The following is a 27,168-nucleotide window of genomic DNA, read 5'->3' on the forward strand; positions in this document are numbered from 1 at the left end:
TTACCTCCTAAGCGCTATTTCTGAGAAAAGTGTTTGAGGATTTTCAACTGAACTGGGAAAAAATAAAAAAAGAGTGGACTTAAAAGAATGCCTTCAAAAACAAAAACCATTTACTCAAATTGAAAAATTAAAAACCTAAAAATTTGCTATGATAAAGGTTTTAGTGACAATGATTTTTAAAAACAGGAAAGGTAGTAAGAAATTGCAAGACAAAAGTGAATTAAACTATGGCATTATTTTCAACAGCTGACAGCATGACAGACTTAATACAAAAGCAGCATACTTATATTGACACTGTCCAAGCAGAACAACTTTTTCATTAACTACCACAAGATTATCACTCTTTCTGCAAGGCCCCGTTATACTGCTTGGTTCTGTTATCAACAGTATCATTCATAGCAGAAATGCTATCTTTTTTGTTCTCATTGTTTAGAATTTTAAAATATGAAGAAAACAAAAGTAGCCGTAATTCAAGAACAGAATAAAATTGGCTTAAAATCCTTGACAATTCAGAAGTAAAGGAAGACAAACGGCAGAAGTGGAAACACATTGAGAGGCACAGATTTCCTTCTGTAACCTAGTGGTGAGCCAAGGAATATTGGCTAAAGTTGGCAGTCCCCTTAAAAATAAAGGTTTAAGAACATTTAAAGCTATAAAGAAAACCACTGAAACTACAATTCATTATGACAAAAACGAGGAGGTAGGAGGCATGGTTGGTGGTGTGAATAACACTCAATTCCTCACCTTTGAAGACAGAAAGAGGCACTATGTCAGACAGATATACCAAAATACATATTATGTGAAATTCTGATGACCACAAGAATAGAAACAATTAGTTTTAAGAAACTACCTCTGGGGAGAGGTAAAGGATTGGCAGATTTTTAAATTTCATATTCCATCCCTCTATGGGGCTGGAGGAAAGACTTTTTACCATGTGTGCTTATTATTAGTGATTTTTAAAAATAAGGTTAAATATTTAGGTGGTGACAATTTCCTAAAATGTTAATCCTGTGTTATTTTCAGTTTGGCTAGATGACAAGAACTTTCTTAAACTTCATTGTTAATGACTTCCTGGACAGTGAAGACAACTCATCTTCCAAAAGTTTAAATGTTCATACCCTTTGCTCCATTGAGTTTATTCTTAGGAGTCTACCCTAATGGAAAATTTACGTAAGTAACACAAATACAAAGGTATTAGGAAGCTTAGTGCACAACTGTGTCTTGGCAAAAACTTCTTGCAAATCCCAAAGGCCTATCAGTGAGGAATAGTTAAATAAATTACAGTAGATACATGCTGTCAAAAAGACTGGGGTAGTAATGATACAGAAAAATGACCTTAATATACAGTGTAGTGAGAAAAGCAAATAGCAAAAGAATAGACGTAGTATAATCTCCTTTCATGTAGTGATTTTTAAAAGCATCTTTTTGTATATGTATAGGAATTCTAAAAAGATATACACCAAGCTTTAACAGAACAGTGCTTACCTCTGGATGTGAAATTGGGAAATAAGAGGGGAAAGACGTTGACTTTTTACTTCTAATTGAACCTTTTATGAATGTTTATTACCTTTGTAAAAGGCAGAAGTTCTCAAGAAAAACAACTCTTAATCCCACCCAATTCTTTCCTTACCTTTCCACCCTTCCATTCCCCCAATACTCTTCCACCACAGATCTCAGTCTTCCATATGGCATATTGTGTAGGTGTGAATACACCTTCATCCTGCACTTCATATTTCTTCAAGATATTGTAAACCTACCAAAAAGTACTGTCTCCAATTCTTACTTCCATGCAATTCATAGAATGTACCTTTCACCATGCATGACTGATGAAAAAAATACATCTCAGTGTTGCATTTGGTCTTCAGCTTGATTGGTTAGAGAATGGCACTGCTAACGAAGCCAGGTTGCAAGATCCCCATATGCATCAGTTATTGTTATGCAGTCAGCTTGCCTTTGTACTTAGCATCTTCCTGATCACAGGACCAGATATAGAAGGATCAATGTAAATCCATTTTAACTAGTGGAAACACTTCTTTAAAACGCATACTGAGAGCGGCCTTCAGTGGCATAGTTGTTGTATTCTGAAGAACACATTTGTGTAAATGTACGACCCAGAGTTTATTTGTTCAACCCAGTCAAGCATATAAAAATCACATAACTGTGCTATCGATCCTTCCCAGAGAGAATTCTGGTTAATCAGATATCTGCAGCAGCATTGCTGCCTCTGTGCTCTTTGGGACCAGTGTGATGTTGGAATACATGGGACCACGAAGTTCCCAGTGTCTGGTCCGTACTTCTCATCTTCAACCAACATACTGAACACAAAATCAAAGAAATATGGCGGAGTGAAGGTTTCTCACCCTTAACTGTATTTAAACAATGGTTTTTCTTTCATGATTCCTTTACAGAAACAGCAACAAAGAAAATCAAAGACTGAAGAAAAACAGATTAAATGAGGACTTGTGAAGCAACCAAAGTGCTGGTTATATAAATATTTCTAACAATGAAGTATTTGATTTTGATCCAACTTAAAATGACTATTAAAAATGTCCAAATAAACAGCTCATACCACAGACATACCACTTTATGGGCTTCATATTTTTTCAAGATATTGTAAACCTACCAAAAAGTACCAGTGGAAAGAATGCTCCAAGTCTGTAGAGTAACTTGGTATGTCTTACACTCATCCAACATGAATTTACCTAACTAGAACTCAAAAAACAGCACGTCATTCTCCAGAAAGATTCAAATATATTATCTATTCAAAAAACAATCTGCGGCTGGGCATGGTGGCAAGCTCCTGCAGTCCCAGCTACTCAGGAGGCTGAGGCAGGAGAATTACTTGAGCCCTGGAGTTCAAGGTTGCAGTGAACTATGATCATACCATTGCATGCCAGCCTGGGAGACAGAGCGAGACCCTGTCTCTAAAACATAAAATAATTTAAAAAAAAAAAAAAAAAAAGGTAAGCAAGCAAAGGCAATGAAGAGAACAACTCTGGGGCCAGTGCAAGGGGAATGCAGGGTGTGAAGGATTGCCTTCTGGCACTCCTGTGGTTCTGAGATGATAGTGGAAATAAAATATGAGGACTTACATAAATAAAGCTTTAAAAAGAAGTCACAGTTCTATTTCAATATAATGTTATCTATTTAAATGTGGCTTACAACTTTATCAATGACACTTCTAAACCTAAAAATCACTACTGAAAAGAAGATAATCATATTCCAATACTAATTTTTGATCCAATAATCTCCTCCCATAAATACCTTTCCTTAATACCTTTAATACCTCTCTTTTAATACCTTTCCTACTCAATTCCAATCTCCTCTTAAATCAAATTAAGTAAAATATGTTATTTTCTTTACTCCTATCTTGTCTTTTAGCATCTTTCCTTGATATTTATGACTTTAGCAACAAACATTTGCTTCATCCTGCACTATGCAGAGCATGTCTGTGGTCCTCACAACAGCCCTGTGAGGTAGGTATCATTAGCTCTCCTTTACAGACGAGGAGAGGCAAGCTGAGAAAGACTTGACTTGCCCAGTGGCAAAGCGGGGATTCAAAGCCAAACTTGCTGACTCTAAGCTGAGCGATGTTTAAAGTTACCCAGAGGAAATACAGAGATTGTGCCAGGTAGAAACTACCACTGTAACTAGAATTTTGGAGCAGCTAAAGAGGAGGTTTAACAACATTAATAATTTCTTCTTTGTCACTTAACCACTGTAAACAGTAATTACACTATATTCTTCTATCATTACATTTTAAAGTTAACAATACACAATAGTTACCCTTCTTTTTATAGAAAAAATACTTATTACAAATAGACTTGCACTCATCATTGCCTATGAAAAGACACAGTAAACTGGTACTATTCAGCATCAATCCTGGTAAATGGATGTTATTTTAAAAAATGTAAATATACGATTATAGAAGATGATCAAAACCAGTGAATTTTGTGGAGATCACCAAAGTGAGTTTCACCCAAACAGATTTAGTTTCAAAATACAAAGCCTTATTTTCAAGGCACTTTAACCAAGAGAATACACCACAAATCTATGTGTCTAAATTATATGAAAATTAATTCTGGCATCTACACAATTTAGACACAGGCACAAATGGTATTTATCTACCAATCCTGAAATCTGTGGTAACTCTGGAATATGCTGTTTTTTCCATACGAAATTATGTACTGTACCTAATAAATAAAATACAAACAACAGTTTAACATACAGTGTTTAAAACCTAAAATGAACAAATATTTCTGTGTGAAATAGTCTTTAGGAGAAAAATCTTATTCTGAAAATATTTTATCCTCAGTTTGGTCCAAATCAACAATATTTTAGGGCTACCGCTGCTCTACCGAAAAAAAAAAAAAACAAGTAAAAACTTTTACAATCTAAAACCTTTATTTAAAGATTTTGAGGTTCCCATGAGCACTCGACGTTAGCATAAAAGCAGCTATGAAGATTTCAATGATGATACATGATGACATTCTCTATTTCTATAGGAAAATTCTGTACGCCAGTGGCAAAACTAGTGGTACTATCTGAAGAGGCTGCTTTTGCCTATAATGTATCCTGCTTGTCTAATGCTGGTTAACATGCCACCAAATTCTCCCCAATTACTCCGTTTTGTAAAAACATACTGCTGGCATCATTTCAGCTGGTTCCAACCTGTGCCTGCCGAGCATGTCGCTGCTACTAAATCCTGACCTCGAGTCTGTCTGGATTTGAATATTTTCAAGAAAGTAAAAAGCAGCAGCCCCTGACCTCTGAGAACTAATCTGATGTTCAAGCTAAGCCTTGGTGTTACTACAAACTGTTCTGACATGTACAGCTTAAACATTCCACGCTCCTGTTGGACAATCTCACTGAACGTCAATATCAAAAGTAGTCACTCCAAGACCATGGCAAAGTGAGAAAAAACTAGGTCACTGTACAACCCACAAAATACAAAATTCTCTTTCCTGCTGAATGAGTGACAGCTATTTCTTCACCAATTACAGCTTTAACCTCAATCTACTTGACCCCCTCTATAAGATCTGTTGATACCCAATCATAGAATTGCCTCTGTTTTCCGACAGCACCCTATCTAGAGCAAGCCCTCATGTCCTTAGACCTTCCCCCCAAAATTATCCAAAGCCCAAATCCTATAATACATTATAACACCCTGTTACTAGGACACCCCATGGTTCCCTGCGGTCTGTGTTCTTTGCTGCAATGAGCAATAAATCCAACTTGCTCTATGACAGGTGTACTCCTAGTGGTCTTTAGCTGAAGGGTATTCACACTTGTGAATACTAACAGTGAAATGAAAATAGACTAAATGTTCTAGGCTTAGAAAATGACTCTAAAACTATAATTCACAGGGAGGGCAGCTTTAGATGATGCTGGTGTAAGACTTCTTCAGTTTTGCTTTTAATGTCAAGACTATGGTAAAATGTTTTAAATGGCTCAGGTAAAGTAAAAAGCATTAAAAACTGTTAAAGCAGAGGAGAAGCTTTTACAGCCAAATTGATCAAGAGAATAAGCAGGAGTTAATCAAGGATCATTTCAATTGGAGGCAGCACATCCAAGTATCTGGGTTATGTCTAGATTTAGAGGTACTTTAAACAAGGGATGCAGGAAAATGCTCATCAACAATAAAGCTGAAGCTATAAGGAAAACATGAAAGTGAGTAATATCTTTTTTCCTGAGACAGGGTCTCATTCTGTCACCCAGGCCTGGGTGCAGTGGTGCATGGCTCATTACTGTCTCGATCTCCTGGGCTCAAGTGATCCTCCTAACAGGGCCTCCTAGGTAGCTGAAACTTAAAAAAAAAAAAAAAAAAAAAAAAAAAAAAAAAAAAAAAGTGCTCACCTTAACTACTGGAATTATCTGTATGTTAGCTGTGAGGAGAAAATAAAGCAAGATTTTCATATGCACTCTTTTGATGAAAGACTTTTAAAATTTCTATAAGTATTAATCATATCTACAAGTACAAAACCAAAAATGTGGCCGGGCTTGGTGGCTCACGCCTGTAATCCAGTACTTTGGGAGGCCAAAATGGGAAAATCTCTTAGCCCAGGAGTTTGAGACCAGCTTAAGCAACATAGTGACATCTTGTATCTATTAAAAATAAAATAAAGTTAGACAGGCATAGTGGCATGCAACTGCAGTCCCAGCTACTCAGAAAGCTCAGGTGGATCGCATAAGCAAAGGCAGTTGAGGCTCCAGTGAGTTGTGATCGTGCCACTGCACTCCAACCTGGGTGACTGACTGAAACGGTCTCAATAAAACAAAACAAAATAAATAAAATGATGATGAAGAAACACCATAAGGGCAGGCGTGGTGGCTCGTGTCTGTAATCCCAGCACTTTGGGAGGCCGAGGCAGGTGGATCACCCGAGGTCAGGGGTTTGAGACCAGCCTGGCCAACGTGGTGAAACCCCGTCTCTACTAAAAATACAAAAATTAGCTGGGCGTGGTGGCAGACACCTGTATTCCCAGCTATTCGGGAGGCTGAGACAGGAGAATCACTTGAGCCAGGGAGGCGGAGATTGCAGTGAGCTGAGATTGTGCCACTGCACTCCAGCCTGGGCAACAGAGTAGGACTCCACCTCAAAAAAAAAAAAAAAAGAAATGCCATAGTGTTGACTACTTTCTCTTTCAAGACAAGCCCTCAGCAACTGTGCCAAGCCTTAACCTTTACAATTATCACAGTCCTCAGTGTTTCTCGTCAGCAAGAACTGAAACTCTCCATCATACTGAGTCTTTCAAATACCTTTCATTTCACAGGCTTTTTTTTTTTTTTTTGAGACGGAGTCTCACTCTGCCACCCAGGCTGGAGTACAGTGGCCCAATCTCAGCTCACTGCAAACTCCACCTCTCGGGTTCACACCATTCTCTCACAGGCTGTAATTTCTAATATCTGCTTCTTCTTAAGTCAAAAATGTATCAGCTTATTTCTCATTGTAGGAGAACAGGCATTTGTGGGGAGGGAGGGACAGGGTCTCATTCTGCCACTCAGGCTTGAGTGCAGTGGCGAAATCTCGGCTCACTGCAGCCTCGGATTTCCCAGGTTCAAGAGATCCTCCTACCTCAGCCTCCCTGGTAGCAGGGACCACAGGCACACGCCACCACACCCAGTTAACTTTTTGTATTTGTTTTGTACAAATGGGGTTTTGCCATGTTGCCAAGGCTGGTCTCAAACTCCTGGGCTCAAGTAATCTGCCTGCCTTGGCCTCCCAAAGTGCTGGGATTACTGGCATGAGCCACCGCACCCAGCTGAGAACAGACTTTTTTTGAGTCAAAAATATAAGGGAAGGCCAGGCACAGTAGCTCACACCAGTAATCCCAGCACTTTGGGAGACTGAGGCAGATGAATCACTTGAGGTTAGGAGCTCGAGACCAGCCTGGGCAACATGGTGAAACCCCATCGCTACTTAAAATACAAAAATTAGCCAGGCATGGTGGCACGTGCCTATAATCCCAGCTACCCGAGAGGCTGAGGCACTTGAGAATTGTTTGAACCCGAGAGGCGGAAGTTGCAGTGAGTCGAGATTGTAATCATTGCACTCCAGCCTGGGCAACAAGAGTGAAACTCCATCTTAAAAAAAAAAAAAAAATATATATATATATATGTATGTATGTATACATACATATATGTATGTATACATACATGTATGTATGTATACACACATGTATGTATGTATACACACATGTATGTATACACACATGTATGTATGTATACACACATATATATGTATATATGTATACACACATATATGTATGTATACACATATGTATGTATGTATACACACATATGTATGTATGTATACACATATATGTATGTATGTATACACACATATGTATGTATACACACATATATATGTATACACATATATGTATACATACATATATATACACATATATATAAACACATATGGAAAAAACTATCTTTAAAACGCTAATTTTATTTCTTTCAGAGGTTAAAATGTAAAAATAAATAAAACAGCTAATTCAAAAACTGAAGGTATTTTACAGTAATTGATTTAATGATTCACCTGCTAGAATTTAAAAAACTACACAAGATGTCTAGTGAATACTCTAGATAAATTTTTGTTTTAATAAACATTTCCACCCAGAAGACCCTTGGGAACTTACATTTGCATGGCACATTAAAACCCTAAAAACTGTAAAACTAAAAATGTTCTAAAAAATCAGATTGATGGCAAGGCACGGTGGCTCATGCCTATAATCTCAGTACCTTGGAAGGCAGAGGCGGGAGGATCACTTGAGCCCAGGAGTTCAAGACCAGCCTAGGCAACATGGTGAAACCCTGTCTCTACTAAAAATACAAAAGTTAGCCAAACATGGTGGCATGCACCTGTAGCCCCAGCTTCTCAGGAGGCTGAGGTGGGAGGATCACTTGAGCCTGGCAGGTGGAGGCTGCGGTAAGCCAAGATCATGCCACTGCACTCCAGCCTGAGTGACAGAGCAACACCTTATCTCAAAATAATAATAATAATAATATTGATATTTAGAGTGAAGATGCTCTATTTAAAAAAAAAAAAAAAAACAGGTTGGGCAGGAGGATGGCTTAGGGCCAGGAGTTTGAGGTTATGGTGAGCTATGATCATGTCAGTGTACTCCAACCTGGGCAACAGAGCGAAATCCTGTCTCTGAAAAATAATAATAAATTTTAAAATCAGAATACACTTTAAAAAGATACAAATGGAATAATCTGCATAGATTTCAGGAAATGAAATGATCTGATTTAACTATTGCAAAAAATTTTTTTAATATTACCACCACCAAATTTTTGAGGTATTTAATATTCAGGTTCTACAGAAAGAACATTAAAACTGAGTGCTGTACTATACGACCTCAAGAAAGGAGCAGGATTTTAGTTCAGAAATCACTAAACTTAAAATGCTCTTTTTATTCCAGATGCCACCTCTCTGATCTTAGAGTCACTGAATCAGACCCACATCTGCTGATAAGGTAAGGTTTCGGCTCCTACCCTCCAACAAACTACACGGAAGACTCTGAGGACAGAGTAAGTCCCCAAAGTCAAGTCTCCAAAGTCAGCTAGTCCGTTTGGTCAAACTGACAAGTTTCACGGGGTGGACGCAGAGGGTAACAAGGAGAGTCCAAACAAGACATTAGATTTCTATATTTGAATCTTGTCTACTGCAACAAAAATATATGTATAGTACATTTGCCCCAAGATTCCTACTTTACTGCTGACACATTACTCATCCAAGATGGCAAAAAGAAATAACATTTTACCAGAGCTATCACTTGTTCATCCAACTTCCTTATCACTAAATGGAGTTAGGGATTAATTCTTGTGCTTAAGGTTGGTCAGCAGGAAAAAACCTGTTCTTATCCCCCAAAAAACTAAATGCTGTCCTGATGAAACAGTCTGGGCACCAATGACAGCAGCCTGCTGCTATGAGCTGTGAAGACTACTCACTGTCAATGTAAAACAGCATTCCTGCTTGATATGGTATTTCATCAATCCACAAAACATTTCTGAAGAAATAAGATAACTAGGAAAATGTTGGACATGGTGCTAAAGGGAAGAGGTCATGTCTTCTAAATTTTTATCAGCAAAAGAACCAATGATAGCACATTGGCCACAGCGTGTCATCATTAATTATCTGATGCATCTAACAACTAAGATAAACTATTTAAATCCATTTATAGGACTTTATTTATTTATTTATTTATTTATTTATTTATTTATTTATTTATGAGATGGAGTTTTGCTCTTGTTGCCCAGGCTGGAATGCAATGGCACATTGTCGGTTCATTGCAACCTCCTCTGCCTCCTGGGTTCAAGCAATTCTCTTGCCTCAGCCTCCCGAGAAGCTGGGATTACAGGCATGTGCCACCATGCCCAGCTAATTTTTGTATTTTTAGTAGAGACGGGGTTTCACCATGTTGGCCAGGCTGGTCTCAAATGCCTGACCTCAAGTGATCCACCTGCCTTGGCCTCCCAAAGTGCTGGGATTACAGGCATGAGCCACCACGCATAGCCCTTTTAAAGGACTTCAAAAGGACCAATTCTAAGTTCACATCTGTTGAATTTTTTACATCTAAAAACACTAAAAAATCATGACAGCTTTGTTTAAACAAGTAGTCATATTTATAGACTGCTTATAAATATAAAAGCCTATATATACTACTGTCATAACAATGGCTGAAAAATATTCAAATGAAAAAAGTTCTGAAATAACCACTTTTATCCTAAAATAGTCCAGAGATTTGGAAGCAGGCTCTGAAATTCACTTTGGAAATGACATATCAATGAGTTCAACACCTCACTTCACAGATGAGGACACAAAATATTGTAACTTGCCCCAGTGTCACATGGCTGCTAAGAGCTGAAACTGTGACTAACATTCAGCTTCTAGAGCTTGTGATTGTAATCATATGCAACAGTGTCTCTTTATATACTTCCAAAGAATTGGTTTTAGTAGCAGGAGACTAGCAGATGAAACTGATCAGAAAAAGTAATAAAACAGCATTTTTAAAAGAATATGGAGGCATCTAGATTCAGGACTGCATCTATTTTTTAAAAAAGAATATAGACTCAAATCAACGAAAGGTAATTAAGACAACTCTACACAGAGGAAGGTGAGATAAAAACCACAAAAATCACAAAACGTAAAGAACAGTAAAGAAAAAGAAAAATAACTTAATGAAAGTATCTTTCAAAGCCTAACCTACCTAGTAAAAAGCTAAGGTGGGAAAGGGGCATGAAGAAATCTTTGACTCCTAAAAGTATTCCATTTCTTATCTAGAGGTAGTTAGGCAAGTGTATAAATACAAAAAATCCATTATACTGTACATTTAAGACTTGTGCATTTACTGTATATATACAATTAAAAAGTACAAATACTTCAAAAAATTTTTGGAAGATTAGGTGAATTTTGAGACTCCATTCACGACTTCAAACAACAGTGTTAGTAACATTATCCAATGTCTCAACAGAGGTTGGCAACATCTCCTTATGGGAAACAACCTAGTCACTTAACTCTTTGCAATGCATGACTTTCAGACTTTAGGTCTGCCCTGAAACATAAAACTAACGTTAATATTATCAAATCCGACCATCCGTCTGAAAAGGAAATGCTTTCTATAACTTCCCTGACAGGTAGGTGGCAAGCTAAATGTGGCAAAATTTCATGAAAGGGAAGCCCAATAGCTCACACAACAGTCCATTCTCTTTTCTTTTATGGGGGAAAAAGACGTCCCTCTGTCGTCCAGGACGGAGTGCAGTGGCGCAATCTTGGCTCACTGCAGCCTCGGATTCCTAGACTCGAGCAATCCTCCTGCCTCAGCCTTCTGAGTAGTTGGGACTACATGTGCATGCCACCACGTTTTTCATTTTTTTTTTTGTAGAAACAGGGTCTCACTTTGTTGCCCAGGCTGGTCTCAAACTCCTGGCTTTAAGCAACCTTCCCACCTTAGCCTCCCAAAGAGCTGGGATTACAGGTGTGAGCTATTGTGCCTGGCCACATTCTCTGATCTTTCCACAGGAAAAAAATTTCCATAATGAAATCCAAATATGATGTCCTATATCCTCTCATCCCCTATATTCTAGGCCTATATAAAATAAATCAAATCCTACTTCCAAAAAATATTCTTTAAATATCTGAAAATAACTATAATCGCAAGTCTCTTTTAACCCAGCTAAATACTAATCTTCCCTGTACTGTTCTTCATGATTTCCAGACCATTCTCCCTTCTAGTAAACTCCCCTCAAAAATGAAGCTCCACCACTCTGAACATCTATTAAGTATTCTATTAAGTGGGGAAGAACATGACACCTCAAGAGTTCACACCAATCATCTAAAACACAGGATTGTTTTTATGAACTCTAATTAACCAATCTAACAAACCCTGGAACTCAGGTTGGTAAGCAAAGTACAGAACTTCCTATTTATCTTTATTTAACTTTTACAGTTTAAGTTTCTGTTGAGTTTAACATCAAAATATCTTCTCAAATCCTGAAATCTAGTGAACTTCTACTTGTCGTTTTGAATCAGCTATAAATTACAAAGCAAGACCATCTACATTAATATAAACTGTTAAATAGGACGGGGCCAAATAAAGAATCTTACAGCACTCTCTGCATACTTGTCTCACAGGTAACAAACATCCAGGTAAAACTTACTTTGGGAATGACTTTTCACTCATGCAGCTAAAAAGCCATGTTCCTCTACCATGATCCACAAATTAGCTCAAAAGGTTGCCTGTACTGTTCTGGCTACGATGTCCTTGACCCCTCCAGCAATCCTATTAAAAAATAGGATTATTTTAGCATGATTTATTCCAGACCACTATTTCTCAATGGAAGCAGTAAGGCTTTCTTTCTCCAAGCCTGCGCGTGCATGCATGTGTGCGTACCTGTGGTGGTGCCTTTTTTAGAAATTTGTGTGTGGCAGTCATCAATGAAGTTCACTTCAGAAGTGTACAGACTACAAATTATTTATTCAAAAAAGCAGTTATCTGGCCTGATGGGATTAAGAACTACTAATCTAATCTTTGATGACTCATGGCATCACAAACTACTTTTGTTTAATAACATTAAAAATGTCTGTTGGAGACAAAATATTGAGCTTCCTGACAAGGAGTTCCTAAAACCCACCCTTTTACTCCTTGTTTCTGTATTCATGCTGACTTCCTTCAGTATTTTCTAATGTTTCAATACGGTAGAATACTTATAATTTCCATTCGTGACAAAACAAACATGGACACTGAGAAGACTCTCACAGTCTTCAACAAGCATAAGGAGATGGCCAGATTAAGGAGGCTATCCTCAATATTAACTCTGTTCTCTCAAAGAGAGCTCTACTAAATATCAAAATACATTCAAAGGCAAAAAACAGAGGCCTTGGCAGATTAGCTGTGAGGGTTTTAATGTGCATGTGGAGAAATTAGGGTTATTTTATGAAACAACCTGTATAAAAGAATTAACTGACCCAGAAACTACCATTTATTCCTTTAAACAGAAATCCTCACTCTGGTCTCTTTACAACTAAAGAGATCACAGGTGCTTCTCAGAAATTGCTGAGCTACAGTTTTCTGGTATACCATAAAAAAGTGGCCAGGCACAGTGGCTCACTCCCGTAATGACTACACTTTGGGAGGCTGAGACGAGCGGATCACTTGAGGTCAGGAGTTCGAGACCAGCCTGGCTGACATGGTGAAATGCTGTCTCCACTAAAAATACAAAAATTAGCTGGGTCTTGTGGTGCATGCCTGTAGTCCCAGCTACTCAGGAGGCCGAGACACGAGAATTGCTTGTACCCGGGAAGCAGAGGTTGCAATGAGCTGAGATCATGCGACTGCACTCCAGCCTGGGCAACAGAGCAAGACTCCAACTCAAAAAAAAAAAAAAAAAAAAAGGTAATTAAAGGGGAAAAAAGTTACTACAAAAAAAAAAAACCAAACCCAGTATTTGTTCTGATACTCCCCTCGTTGACAAAACTTACTATGTTATACCACATTTTAATCATATACTTTATTAAAGAATCTACTCACCGAAAATGAAAAAGTCAAGACATATTATACATTTATCTAACTGTATCAGCCTTTCCAAAGCTCAGAATTTTAACTTTAAAAACTATCAAAGACCTGATAAGCTGAGATTTATAAAAGAACAGGGTAACTAATTCATCAGAACAAAAATTTAAACCTCACTCAAAACGAACTGAAGCATACAATTATAGAACAGACAACTACAGAATAAAATTTATATCTTTAATAAATGTAAAGATAGAAAGGCTCTTTCTGAAAACTGACTGCCTAAATTAATAATCATAGGGATTTGTCACTGCTAAGAAATCTGAATCTTCGGCCAGGCATGGTGGCTTATGCCTGTAATCCCAGCACTTTGGGAGGCCAAGTTGGGCAGATCACCTGAGATCAAGAGACCAGCCTGTCCAACATGGTGAAAGCCCATCTCTACCAAAAAATTAAAAAATTAGCCAGGTGTGGTGGTGCATGCCTGTAGTCCCAGCTACCGGGGAGGCTGAGGTGGGAGAATTGCTTGAACCTGCAAGGTGGAGGTTGCAGTGGGCCAGTATTGCACCACTGCACTCCAGCCTGGGTGACAGACCAAGACCCTGTCTCCAAAAAAAAAAAAAAAAAAAAGTCGAATCTTCACATACAAAAGAGTGCCTGGGAGTGGCTCTTGACTCTTAATTAAGACACTAAATATACTAGCAGCAGCATGCAACTCTGCACCCCAAGAAAGGTACAGATTTATATTCAATAAGTTTTGGTCATATTATGTACAATATTTTAAATAAGCATAGCGATTAAAAGAACAAAGCCCATCATAAAAATTTTAAACAATTCCTGTAAAAATATGAACACATCACGTAAAATGAATATTTCAGGACCCTACCACACAAACTTTTTAAAATAATGTGCTTTAGATGTTAAATATCAAGTATTTTTCTCTCTTATGAGATAATTATTTACATAATAAGACAACCTACCATGATCTAGTCTTTTCAGGATAGCACAGAGCCTTAAAGAAACGCTTCCTCAAAGTAAGAAACTGGATACAGAATACAGGCAGCTGTAGTAAAATGGGTCCAGGTGGTTGTTTGGATATATGCTTGAAGTGCTTTTAATACTAAAAGCACGCTAAGTCAACGTAAGGAATTATTCTGCTATGGGCTACTTTAAAGGAAGCTGGGTTTTTTGTCTTGGGGGAAAACAGAATTCTGGGGAGTGTTTTGTAAAACCTTATAGAAATAAATTAGGTTTATTATCATAAACTACATGGTTTACCAATTTTACTTTAATAATAAAGTTATTTCCAATAAAAAGCACCCATTTTTTGGAACATTCAAACTTTGTAAATGTGTCTTCACACAGTTCAAAAACACACTGCCAAATGAAAAGATCTTTGTGTAGACAGCAGTCATCTCATGTAGTATAAACCACCAATGCAATCATGAAGGGGTACACAGAGACTTAACAAAAGTATTAGTAATCATATTACTTTTCTTAATCTGTGTGGTGAGTACGTAAGTGTTCATTTCCATTCCATTAGTATTATATTTGAAAACTAAAAACTCCTGCGTAAGTCTCAATATAACTGCTTATGTCCATGGTCTATTTGATACACCTTATAACCCATGTGTAGTGTGAACCAATAGCTGTGTTTTAATATTTTTGTTAAATATATTATACATTCACTATAACCTCTACAGTTTTAAAGAATGTTAAAATGAACCTGAATACCTAGTTTCCTCTACCCACACCCTTCTCCCCCATACCAATCTTTACTTCACAATTCTGTCAATTACAGCTTAGGAAGGTACTGTTGCTGACATTCCTTTTAAAACATAAAAGAGGCAGTTTAACATAGTAGTTAAGAGCATGAATATTGGAGCCAAACAGGCTTCAAATCCTAGCCTCAACTCTTATAAATTATATGACCTCTGACAGGTTTATTTAACTTTTTGGTGCCTTGGTTTACTAATTTGTAAAATGGGAAACAATCAGTACTGCTCTGGTAGGGCTACTGGGAAGATTAAATAAAGTACTTACAATATCCCTTACAATTACAGTAAGTATAATGTGTCAGCTGTTATTATTGTTAAAATCAAGAAGGTAAAACAAAATTAAAGCATGCTGAAACTTGTTAACCGATTCTCTTTATGAGTATAACGGGGAGGGGTGAGGCTGTGGGAGAAAATTAAAAATAAAATATGATGTCTCTCAGTAAAATTTATTTCCATATCCTTACTGATTCCGTATTTTCAACCTGCCAGTAGTTAAGTGATCTGCTTCCATATGCCCATAAAACTACACTTCTAGCACTCACATGGCTCTCCCCCCTTATTATCAAACGTCTTAAACGATTGTGAAAATATCTCACCTTCCTATTAAACATGAGGATAGGGGTTATACCTTATAAAACAGTCTCCTAGGTAACTTGCATATAGGATACTCGTTGTTTATTAAATAGATTTTAATGGTACTATTTCAGTTGGAGTCAAATGTGTAAACATAACCTATAGGTTCATTTAGTCTCACATATTTCTGGTGTGTACAATGTTATTTTATCATAAGCTTGGGAAGCTAGGGGAAATTTCTTTTTAATTTTTAATAAAAACTTTAAAAAATGTTATTTTAATCCCAGTCCATAAATTGCCATAATTAATACTAGAAAAAAAGGAGAAATGGAACTATGGTGACTTACACGTCCTTTGTAATGGTGGACATATACATAGTGCTTCTCAATGCTGCAGTATATTCTATTTCATAAATGTCTGTTTTTTCAACTTATGTACCAACAAGGACTTTTGTATAACAAATCCACCGTCAACAGATCTATGCTCATTTTACACCTTAGAAAATACTGATTATTTTTCTCTTCTGTAACTTCAACCTTTTCTAAGCATAAGAACAATCTCAGAAATACTATAATAAAAAGCAACTACAGGCCAGGCATGGTGGCTCACGCCTGTAATACCAGCACTTTGGGAGGCCGAGGAGCATGGATCACGTGAGGTCAGCAGCTCTAGACCAGCCTGGTCAACATGGTGAAACCCTGTCTCTACTAAAAATACAAAAATTAGCCGGGCATGGTGACACATGCCTGTAATCCCAGTTATGCAGGAGGCTGAGGCAGGAGAATCACTTGAACCTGAGAGGCGGAGGTTGCAGTGAGCCAAGATCACACCACTGCACTCCAGCCTGGGCCACAGAGGAAGACTTGGTCTCAAAAATATTTTTTAAATAGTAAGAAAATAAAAATAAAAAGCAACTATAAATTCTGCATTCAAAAGTACAAGTCCAGTGTTGTGGCTCACAGTATAATCCTAGCACTTTGGGAGGCCGAGGCAGGAGGATCCCTTGAGCCCAGGAGTTTGAGACCAGCCTGGGCAACACAGGGAGAGCCTGACTCTATTTTTTTTTTTTTTAATTAAAAATTTAGAAGTATAGTATCAAGACTTCTGTTATGCACAGGAACACTGTATGCTTAAAGCTGAAAAACTCAGTCAAGAAGACCCAACAGCTGTCTCTTCATACTTAACGGCCTGCCATGTGAATTAAGTACAGACTTAATTTTTGGTATTCCCGTAGGCAAGACAAGTTGTAAGGAAGCAGGTTTCTAATATAAAGAAAGAATTTCCTGAAAATTAGAGCTATCTAAAATTAAAAAAGGAATTCATGTGAAGTAAGGAATATTACATCACTGAGAATGTCTGTGAGTAGAAGGCTAGTTTTTAGGAATGTTGTAGAAAAGTATTTGATAAGAGTTTGACTGTATGATCACAAACTTCCCTTAAACAGAATTATTTTGGATTTTCTGAATACTTAACTCCAAAAGTAATGACTTGATACACAACACTAACAATGCAAAGGAGTATGCTTATCTACCTGATGCCATAGAGTCTATGTGTGTTACATGAACATCATCCTTAATAAAGGGCAACTGATATTTTAGAGGTTAGAATATCCTGTCCCTATTTGTTTGACTTTGTGATCCAGTTTTCTCTGAGTAGAGCTAAGTAAGTTCACTTCACATTTTATTTAAAGAACTCTCATCATCCCTTGAAACAACTGCCGATCCACCATCCCTCTGACCCCACAACTCACTAAGGGGAGGATGGGAAGCTCTTAGATGCATAAAATTTGGAAAAGTGAGAAATGACAGAAAACAGACAACTGGAATCTAATAACTCTTCTCCTACAGCAGACCTGCTATCAGAATTACTGCTTGGGTGGTATAATCAACTTAATTCAATATATTCATATCTGCCTCATATACTGAAGTGTCTTGGGATACTAAAAATATTGTTACTGTAAAGTAAGTAGAATTTTTTTTAAAAGAATCAAAACATATTAAAAAGCTAGAATGTAAACCCTAAAAGTACATGAAGGCTCATTATACCTTTGTACATGTTTGAAATTTCCATAGTAAAAACCTAAAATAAAGAGACCTCATATAAAAATCTCAACTCTCATTTATGATTCAGCATCTACTTAACTTCATCTAAATTTACCTGGACTTATCTGAAAATACTTAACTGCTAGTTAATATCCCCTGCACACTCTAAATTTCAAAGGAAAGTTCTTAATGAAACACATTCATTACCAAAATTGAATAATGCTTCACTGGATCATGGGACTCAAAAACGTTATCACATAGATTTCCTTCTTTTTAAAATCCAAGCAGCAAAGTGGTTTTAGATCAGACTTCAGTTAGTACAGTCCACTGTAAAATTAGTTGTTTTAATACTCTAGAATTACTTTTTTTTTTTTTTTGAGACGGAGTCTCGCTCTGTTGCCCAGGCTGAAGTGCAGTGGTGCAAACTCCGCTCACTGCAAGCTCCGCCACCTGGATTCACACCAGTCTCCTGCCTCAGCCTCGCGAGTAGCTGGGACTACAGGCGCCCACCACGACACCCAGCTAATTTTTTGTATTTTCAGTAGAGACAGAGTTTCATGGTGTTAGCCAGGATGGTCTCGATCTCCTGACCTCGTGATCCGCCCACCTCGGCCTCCCAAAGTGCTGGGATTACAGGCGTGAGCCACCGCGCCCAGCTACTCTAGAATTACTTTTAATAAATAAAATTATTTCATTTTCTCTAAGTTTCCAGGATTTTAAAAACTTAGAAAACGTTTAACTTATTTCTGTTTAACAGCCAAGACTAATAGTGAGGAAAGATTCAACATAAGTGTGGCATTAGGCTGGGAGTCAAATGATAAGATTCTAGTCCTGGCTCTGAACCTATTTTGCTTTGAACATGTCACTTCCACCCTTGGCATCATGGAGCTCATCCATTAAATAACTCAGACATGATCATCTCAAAGTCTCTGTCTCATTCTGAAGTTATACAATATTATGACCTTTATAGTGAGTAAACTCCCTCAATGTGACAGGCTCCCTATTCTTACAAAAGCTACAGTCATACAGTACTGTGGATAAACCCAAACAAAATGTGCCAAGTCAGGAGTGTTGAAGCAAATGTGATGGAAGATACTGGCTTGAAATATGGGCTGAAATACACATTAAAGTATCTCAAGAGTCTTTCCTGTCTACAAAACATCAACATTATATGCTACAGCTAAAGCTCTGAAAAACTGTGAGAAACTTAACGATTCAACCAAGACAACTATCTCTGCTGACTCTTGAGCATAAGGGAAAAGCTCTGAATAATAATTTGACACCCAACACCCGTAGCACCCATCCTCCCACCCTGTATTTATGTGTCAGAGAAAGATGGTACTTTTGTGGCATCCTGGAATCAAGGGTATGGAGTAGAAGGTACTGTTTGTTAAACAGTACATTCAAAAGGTTCAAACTAAGCACTGGAGAAAACTACCTTCCTACTTAATAAACTAACAGGATCCAGTTAGAAGTGTCTTTGTTGTGATGTTTGTATTGCATATATACAACAAATTCCTTAACTCTACCACCACTGAATTCACGTAACTCACATTGATGTACTGTTAATATTTCAACAGTCCCACTTTATAGAGTCCAATATTCTAATGCATAATCTAAAATAATCGAAGTGAGAATATGGACTTCAGTTACGGAATGAAGTAATTTCATAGAGGTTTATTAATTATAAAATCAACAAAAGTAAACAAGCAGCAATGCCACCCAAACTTAGTAACAAGCCGGCCATGTAGTACAAATGTGGTGTACTGAAAAACCAACTGCTTTCAAAAATAGTAACACTAAGAAGTGTAGCTTTGATACCTCTATCTTGTCGGTTAATTCATATTGTAAAAGGACTGCCAGGAGAATGACGGCTATCTAAATCAAACCACAGTGTCAATATGCTGGGAACAAGTACCCTGGCTACAAGGAAGGAAAAGGAATACAGCCCTAAAAGATGCATACAGATAAGCAAGTAAGGGGGGAGCACTCTTGTATTTAATTTATAGCTGAAAAATTCAAAGATAACACTGGTAGTAAAAACCTACAAAATGACTGTGAGTCAGAGAAAGTGCTGGGTTTTTTTGAAGAGCCTGAGACGGTGTGTATATGTAAAAAAAATTGAATGGAGATGTAAGCCAGTATTGTGGTTTTGTGATGATTTAACCACAAATGTCTTCCCTATTTAAATATTCCAATCAGTACTGTTAGTACACGTACCTCGGAGAATTCTTTCCTCATGGCAACGAAGAAAGTCCCAGATTCTAACAGTGCCGTCATCAGAGCATGTAGCAAATTTATTATCCGTGGGTGAGAAACTGTTACATGAAGACACACAGCAGGGGAAAGAAGTCAGCATTTAACAGATAATCTGTGCTTCTCAGACAGGGAAAAATAAAAACACTGTGCTGCATTATAAACAGGAGAGGGAAGAATCCAGTGAAGAAGCCCTTAAAGTGAATGTCGTCAGCTAACATAGGCATCTCATCAAAAGAAGACTTCAACAGAGCAGTTGTTTCTGAGTTTTCAATCATCAGTATTCTGAGAACTTCAAGTGTGTATTATTAGTGCTAATGCTATCCATGTTCCTTCTCTATTTTCTATGATACGAGGAAATCACATGAAGCTGCCTTAAGTGGTGAAAATAAATGGATTCTATCTTTGCAGTATTCCTGCAGTCTTTTAAATCACACATGAATACTGCTCCCAAAATTATCATCAGCTTCTGCCTCAGACATTTCATGAAATAAGCTGAAACAATGTGGGCTGTCTATTAAAAGACTGATTGCTAAACATCCCTACATACGATGTTTCTCATCCATTTCAAAGGTCTGTAGAAAAGTTTCACATCTTCCTGGCAAGCTATTCCATGAATGTTGCACCTTTGAGGAAAACTTTAAAATAAGGACATTCAGACTTGTGTGTAAAGCCAAAGAATCTGCTGCAAGGAGGAGTCAGTTTTTCCCAGCAGTGAAAGATCATCAAGTTTCTCAACTAACTCTAAAAACTCCCTTGAACTTTGGAATCCTATGAAGGACCAGCTGTGTAAACTCAATGTATGGGCATGACACTAAGGCAAAATCTACAAAGCAGAAGCATGTTCATCCAACAATTTCTGTTAAGATTCTGAAAGTATAAACAAATGACTACAGTGGATGATGTTTCCATAAAGATGTCAACCTCCTCCCACACATGGGTGGCACAACCTTAAAGAATGCTGCTTAGCTTTATTCTGAGGCTGCAGCAATTCTTCAGGCTTGTATTTGGAACTTTCTCCCCCAGTTTTACTATACATACCTCACTGATGTGTAAAAATATACAACTCACTGAAAATATTTTAAACTCCACTTATTGTATACATTTGCATAAGTGATGTTATCAACAGTGAATCAGAAGAAAAGTCCTAGAGTCTTCTTGACAATGATCTGCTTACAGCTGCAAAGCTTGAAGAACCCATTCATTACTCCGTTAATGTTTGCCACATCCAGTTATCTGTGAGGGTTTTAGTCCTATACTTTCCTTTGGAAGTCGTGGCATAACCAAGCCAACCAGGTCTTCACTTAAGCCTTTTTCCACTTTGTGTGAATTCTGAAGTTGTTTTCTGTAGGCTTTAGATTTTATTCAGTTGCATAATTAAAGACTGAATTCTTTATTTGGAATGAAATATTCTTGTCTTACACAGTAGATAATAAAAAGGAATAACGTATACACATTATTAATCATAAATGAAAAGAGAAAACCAGTGCAAAATGCGGCAGACAGTACATCTCTAACATATTGCAAAGGCTGATACCGGGACAACACTACTTCAGAAAGGTGCCAGCAAAATGGTGAATGTGTGAAAACAAAGAAAAATATTGTGTTTATAGGGTGCAGAAAGTTTCCCAGAAACTGACAGAGCCCATGCATCTCTGCACCCAGAATACACTTAGAGAATAATTTAACCATGACAATAGGGACTACAGAAAATGGTATATTGTGTATAAACCTGGCCTCTCTAATCGCCTCCTTATGTGCCTGGAACATCTTGACGTTGTTCATGTTCGACTGCCAATATTTCACATATCCTCCGTGGTCTGCTGTCAACATCCACATGTCATTATGTGACCACGTCATGGCCCTCACTGGGCTGTCGTGAGCCTGTGAAAATAGAAAACATTAATTAGTAAGGTGCTGCTTCAAAGAATATATGACTAAAGGCTTACAAGAGCATATACTGACTCGAGGTAATAATTCGTCCCAATTCTAAGTTTAACAATGCCAATGAAGTGACTATATCTCAAGTTCTTTACAGTACCACAGGATGATGATACCATCTGGTGATTATCATTACCTGTAATATTGTTTCAAAATTGAAAGTGAGTCCATTCCACAGGGTAAACTCCCCACTAGAAGCTCCAGTGACCAAGCGTCTTCCTTCTGGAGTCCACTAAGGGAGAAAAAAAAGACAGGTTATACATCCTCCAACTTCACTAATTTTGAAAAACATATTAAAGGTATTTGTAAAACATGCAATAAATGACATTAAATAATGATACTGACTTTCACTTAAATGTAGCTCAGCTTTATCAGAAGTACTTTGTCAGAAAACAACACAGTGCAAGGAAAGCTCTAGTCCTTTGGTTTATTAGCTAAATTAAAGATACTAAGTACATTATGAGTATACGCACCTACTCACTAAATTACACACACCTATGCATGCTAAAGACCATTTCAAAACAGAATATGCAAAGACCTCATTTCCCTAGGCTATACGATAGACTAACATAAATAAGGTGATCAGTTACCAAAACAACTCAAAGACTGAATAAAGGATATGGTGCTTACAAGTACGAGAGGACAAATTCAGAAAGAAAAGTTACCAGTGTTTAATTAAAAAAACAAGATAATAAGTACCGATTTAAGGACACTGAGGCTTTCAAACTCTTCCTGCAGCTAAACATATTTAAAAAAAAAAAAAAGTAAGCTCTCCTCCATTCAAAGTACCAAGCACTGATAACTCTTACGCTGATCTACTCTCAAAAAAAACCATAATAGTGCCATGACTAATTAACACTACACCAAAAGTTTTAATTCTTATGGATACACATAGATGTATATATTTTCAGGGAATGACTATGCCAATAATTTTTTTTGCACTTTTAAGTGCACCTTTTCTCTTTTTAAATTAAACCTAAAGTCCTTTATTACTTTTTGCACTTAAGGCCCTTTAAATATTTTTACATCAATATTTTGATGTCACAATTTGCATACTAAAGGAAATCTGTGGCATATGTGCTGGTTAATTTGAAACATTCAAATTTTTTGTTTTTACTTTTTATTTTCAAGTTTCTATGATGGATCACACACTCATTTTCCTTAAAAGATGTAAATATACAAAATGTCAATACAACAATCCTATTTTCCAAAAACTCTGACAAAGTTGAAAAATACAAATACATATGTGCTTATAGAAACAGTAAGGATATATAAAATGAAGGTTATTTCTTAAATTACACAAATATATATGACAATTTGGCTTTTTATTGCTTACCTGTAAGTCACAGTTTTGATTATCAGATTAAAAGCCTCCCCTCTTTCTAGTTTCTGTTATCTGGTATGGATCCTAACCCAGTCAATACTACAGACAACCAAACTGTAGACACAGAGCCCACAGTCTTTATACCTTAATACCTTTTGATTTTGACTGTGCCTCTACTATGTGCAAATTCTTCCTCAAACCTTATAGCGTAATCCCCAAATGAGAACATTTACCCACCTTATAAGATATGGCGTGGTCGGATTTTATTCTTTTCAAAAAGGTTTTCCATGCTATGCTAAGAGGATATTAAAATTAGCTGCACATCATACCCCTTTAACCAAATTCCCTGATTAAAAAAAAAATTAGACTACACACTGGTTGCTTCTACTCACATAACAATGTTTCTTTTTTTTTTGAAACAAGAGTTTCGATCTTGTCGCCCAGGCTGGAGTGCAGTGGCACAATCTAGGCTCACTGCAACCTCCACCTCCCAGGTTCAAGTGATTCCCCTGTCTCAGCCTCCTCCCTCAGGCACATGCCACCACACCCGGCTAATTTTTGTATTTTTACTAAACACGAGGTTTCATCATATTGGTCAGGCTGGTCTCAAACTCCCGACCGCAGGTGATCCACCCACCTCAGCCTCTCAAAGTGCTGGGATTACAGGTGTGAGTGATGTGTCTACTGCCTAAGGCCTCTCAGGCAAATAAGAGGCCTAAGACTAAATGCAGCTATTTCTATGGAGTTCAGACTGACATCTCTCTCCCAGGACTTCTTGATTCTCCCTGCCCTCTATCATACTCCTCTGATATCAGAAGATCTGCTTATTTTCCTCATCTGCCACTAATGTTTGCCACAATCGTCTTTTCTCGGTCTCATTTTTTTTCAACTGTTATTTGCTCAACTTAAGACTGTTAACCAACAAGTGCATTAGCTAGGAAATGGAATAATCGAAACACAAAGAAGAAAATGATTACATTATCATCTATGAAAATCGGGGTTATAACTAAAAATTATATTTTTTAAATTTCAGTTTAAGGCCGGGCACGGTGGTTCACGCCTGTAATCCCAGCACTTTGGGAGGCTGAGGTGGGCAGATCACGAGGTCAAGAGATTGAGACTATCCTGGCTAACACGGTGAAACCCCGTCTCTACTAAAAATACAAAAAAAAGTAGCCGGGTGTGGTGGCAGGCGCCTGTAGTCCCAGCTACTAGGGAGGCTGAGGCAGGAGAATGGCGTGAACCCGGGGGGCGGAGCTTGCAGTGAGCCAAGATCACGCCACTGCACTCCAGCCTGGGTGACAGAGTGAGACTCTGTCTAAAAAAAATAAAAATAAAAATAAAAAAATAAAATAAAATTTCAGTTTAAATGTATTAAGTGCCTACTAGGTACCTTCATAGAGCTAAAAATTACGGTACACCACAGTTCTTCAGCTCTCAGATGTTTTCCTGTCTGGTAACTCCTAAGTATTTTTCATTTACCTTGGGATGCTGCTTTCTAAATAGCTAATAAAAGCATTCCTACTCAAACGCAACTCTGAGACCTGCTACAACATGTATCCATCTATTCAGACAGAATTCTACAGAAATTGCCACATGAAGAAAAACAATCCAAAAGTGATATCTCACTCAATGGTGATAAAGTAGATAACAACTGGATATTCCAAAATAAAATTACTAGCAATAAACCAATTATAAGCCCAGATATACTTTTAAAATAATGTTTAATTTTCTTTGCCCTGTCAAATACATTTGCTATATAACGCAGGATTAATTTTCCCCCAAAATATCCAACAGATTACTTACCCTAACAACAAATACAGGACACTTGACTTTGTTTGTTGATGTCCGAACAAATTTTGTTGTTACTGCATTCATAGGATTATTCAACATTCCTATAGGTGGGACCAGCTACAAAAAAGGAAAATTGGGTTCTTAGAGCTCCTGATTACATACAAGGCAGAAACCAGAAACACGGCAAGGTAATTATTTCAACATTTAAAGACAAATTTGGGACCATATAAAACTTTCCCATAAAAACTATTATAAAGTATTACAATTAGTCTATTAATTAAGTGAAAAAAAGTGAGATACAGGAAAGTTAAATACCCATTATTACTAAACAAACAAGAAAATCAAGTACCAGTACTAACCCAGTACAAGTTAGTACAAGTACTAACCCAGTTAGTACTTAAAGTCAACACATTTAAACATGTTCACATAAAGCTAATTAAGTTCAAATTTAAGTTTTAAGAAATTTAAAATTAACTTTCCAATTACAAGACTTTAGATTACTCAACTTCTTTTTGGACATTGCTTTAAGCCCCAAATCAAAAATTCACCCATCATTAGATTAAAAGGAAAATCTAAATTGAGACAAACACATAATCCATGGCTTACACAGATGTGTTATATTATCCCTTTGGGAATATTTTAATTATAAAAACATAAAAAGAAAAGACCATTTTGGACTTGAAGTCACACAGTGAAGGCTAAAATATTCAAGCAAGGAAGTGTTTATTAAGCTAGTATGACACATCATATACTTACATCATTGTAATAACCTGCATCAGGCTGAATTGCCCGCATATCTCTCTGGTCTCTTTGCCATATTCTGTTCTGTTAAATAAATAAATAAATAAATAAATAGATCAATTAATGACTATATGGTCTGATTATACTCAATTTGAAATTAACAAAATGTAAGCTATATTAAAAATGGATAAACAGAATTAAAAAATATTATTTTCTAAAACAAATAGTGGGTGCCTTAGAGAGCTTTCCCTTCTGATCCTACTAACGTTGCTTAGAACTTCCCTCCTTGAGGTGCCTCACGCCTGTAATCCTAGCACTTTGTGAGGGCGAGCCAGGCAGATCACTTGAGGTCAGGAGTTTAAGACCAGCCTGGCCAACATGGTGAAACCCTGTCTCTACTAAAACTACAAGCCAGAAATCACTTGAACCAGGGAGGCGGAGGTTGCAGTGAGCTGAGATGGTGCCACTACACTCCAGCCTGCGCAACAGAGCGAGATTCCATCTCAAAAAAACAAACAAACAAAAAAAAACCTTCCCTCCTCATGTTATCATATTAGTCCCTACCCACTCATCCAAGATACTGTCGACTCCAACACAGTCTCCCTGATGCTACTTAAGAAAAGGAAACAGCAGAGAGGGTAGAAAGACATCCCCAATTCCTTCAAAGCCCTCAGCACAAAACAATTCCTCATATCTTGCCCTTGGTCTTAATTCCTCTCAAACTCTCTCCTAGCCTACTTTCCCAACTGAAATTCCCAGAAAAATCAAAATCTGTCTTTATCTCTGAATCTCTTTCTCCTGTATGCCTGCAACATATTAACTAGGCCCAATATGCAAATAGGTCTTTAACCACAGGTCTAAGGTAATGAAAAACAGACAAATTTTCATAGGAGGTCAGACCTAAACCCAATGAACCTAATAGGTAATATTAGTAATAAGGCTAATTCCTACATTAACACAAGTAAATAAATAACTCTAACGGGAAACTGCAGGTAGACCCCTGCCTTGCCTTTACTTACTATCTAAGTTGCTTTTACCCTGTAGGACTGCAGTAGGCGTTCAATCCTCAAGAACGTAAAGCCCTTTTCCTGACTCTAAGAAATACCTACCACCAGGGCTTGGAAGTGGGAGAATCCATGTTCTCCAAGCCAGTGTCTCACAAAAATATTCCTATGTTGGTAGTCTTTTATGATTTCATATAC

The 27,168-nt window shown here is 37.3% G+C and overlaps 1 protein-coding gene across 7 annotated transcripts in view; it reads right to left on the bottom strand.

Moving 5' to 3' along the window:
• Positions 1-27,168, bottom strand: part of WDR33 (WD repeat domain 33) — a 103,142-nt gene that overhangs the window by 37,106 nt on the left and 38,868 nt on the right. For all 7 annotated transcript variants that reach the window (XM_004032524.5, XM_055380677.2, XM_055380679.2 and 4 more), the window contains 5 exons: positions 25,982-26,050; positions 25,238-25,342; positions 22,244-22,339; positions 21,899-22,050; positions 20,131-20,228 (listed from right to left, as the gene is read on the bottom strand). In XM_004032524.5, the coding sequence (XP_004032572.2) occupies positions 20,131-20,228; positions 21,899-22,050; positions 22,244-22,339; positions 25,238-25,342; positions 25,982-26,050 (520 nt within the window). The remainder of the gene's footprint in view (positions 1-20,130; positions 20,229-21,898; positions 22,051-22,243; positions 22,340-25,237; positions 25,343-25,981; positions 26,051-27,168) is intronic.

Source organism: Gorilla gorilla, chromosome 11 (genome assembly GCF_029281585.2).
Source record: "Gorilla gorilla gorilla isolate KB3781 chromosome 11, NHGRI_mGorGor1-v2.1_pri, whole genome shotgun sequence".
Taxonomy (NCBI): Eukaryota; Metazoa; Chordata; class Mammalia; order Primates; family Hominidae; genus Gorilla; species Gorilla gorilla.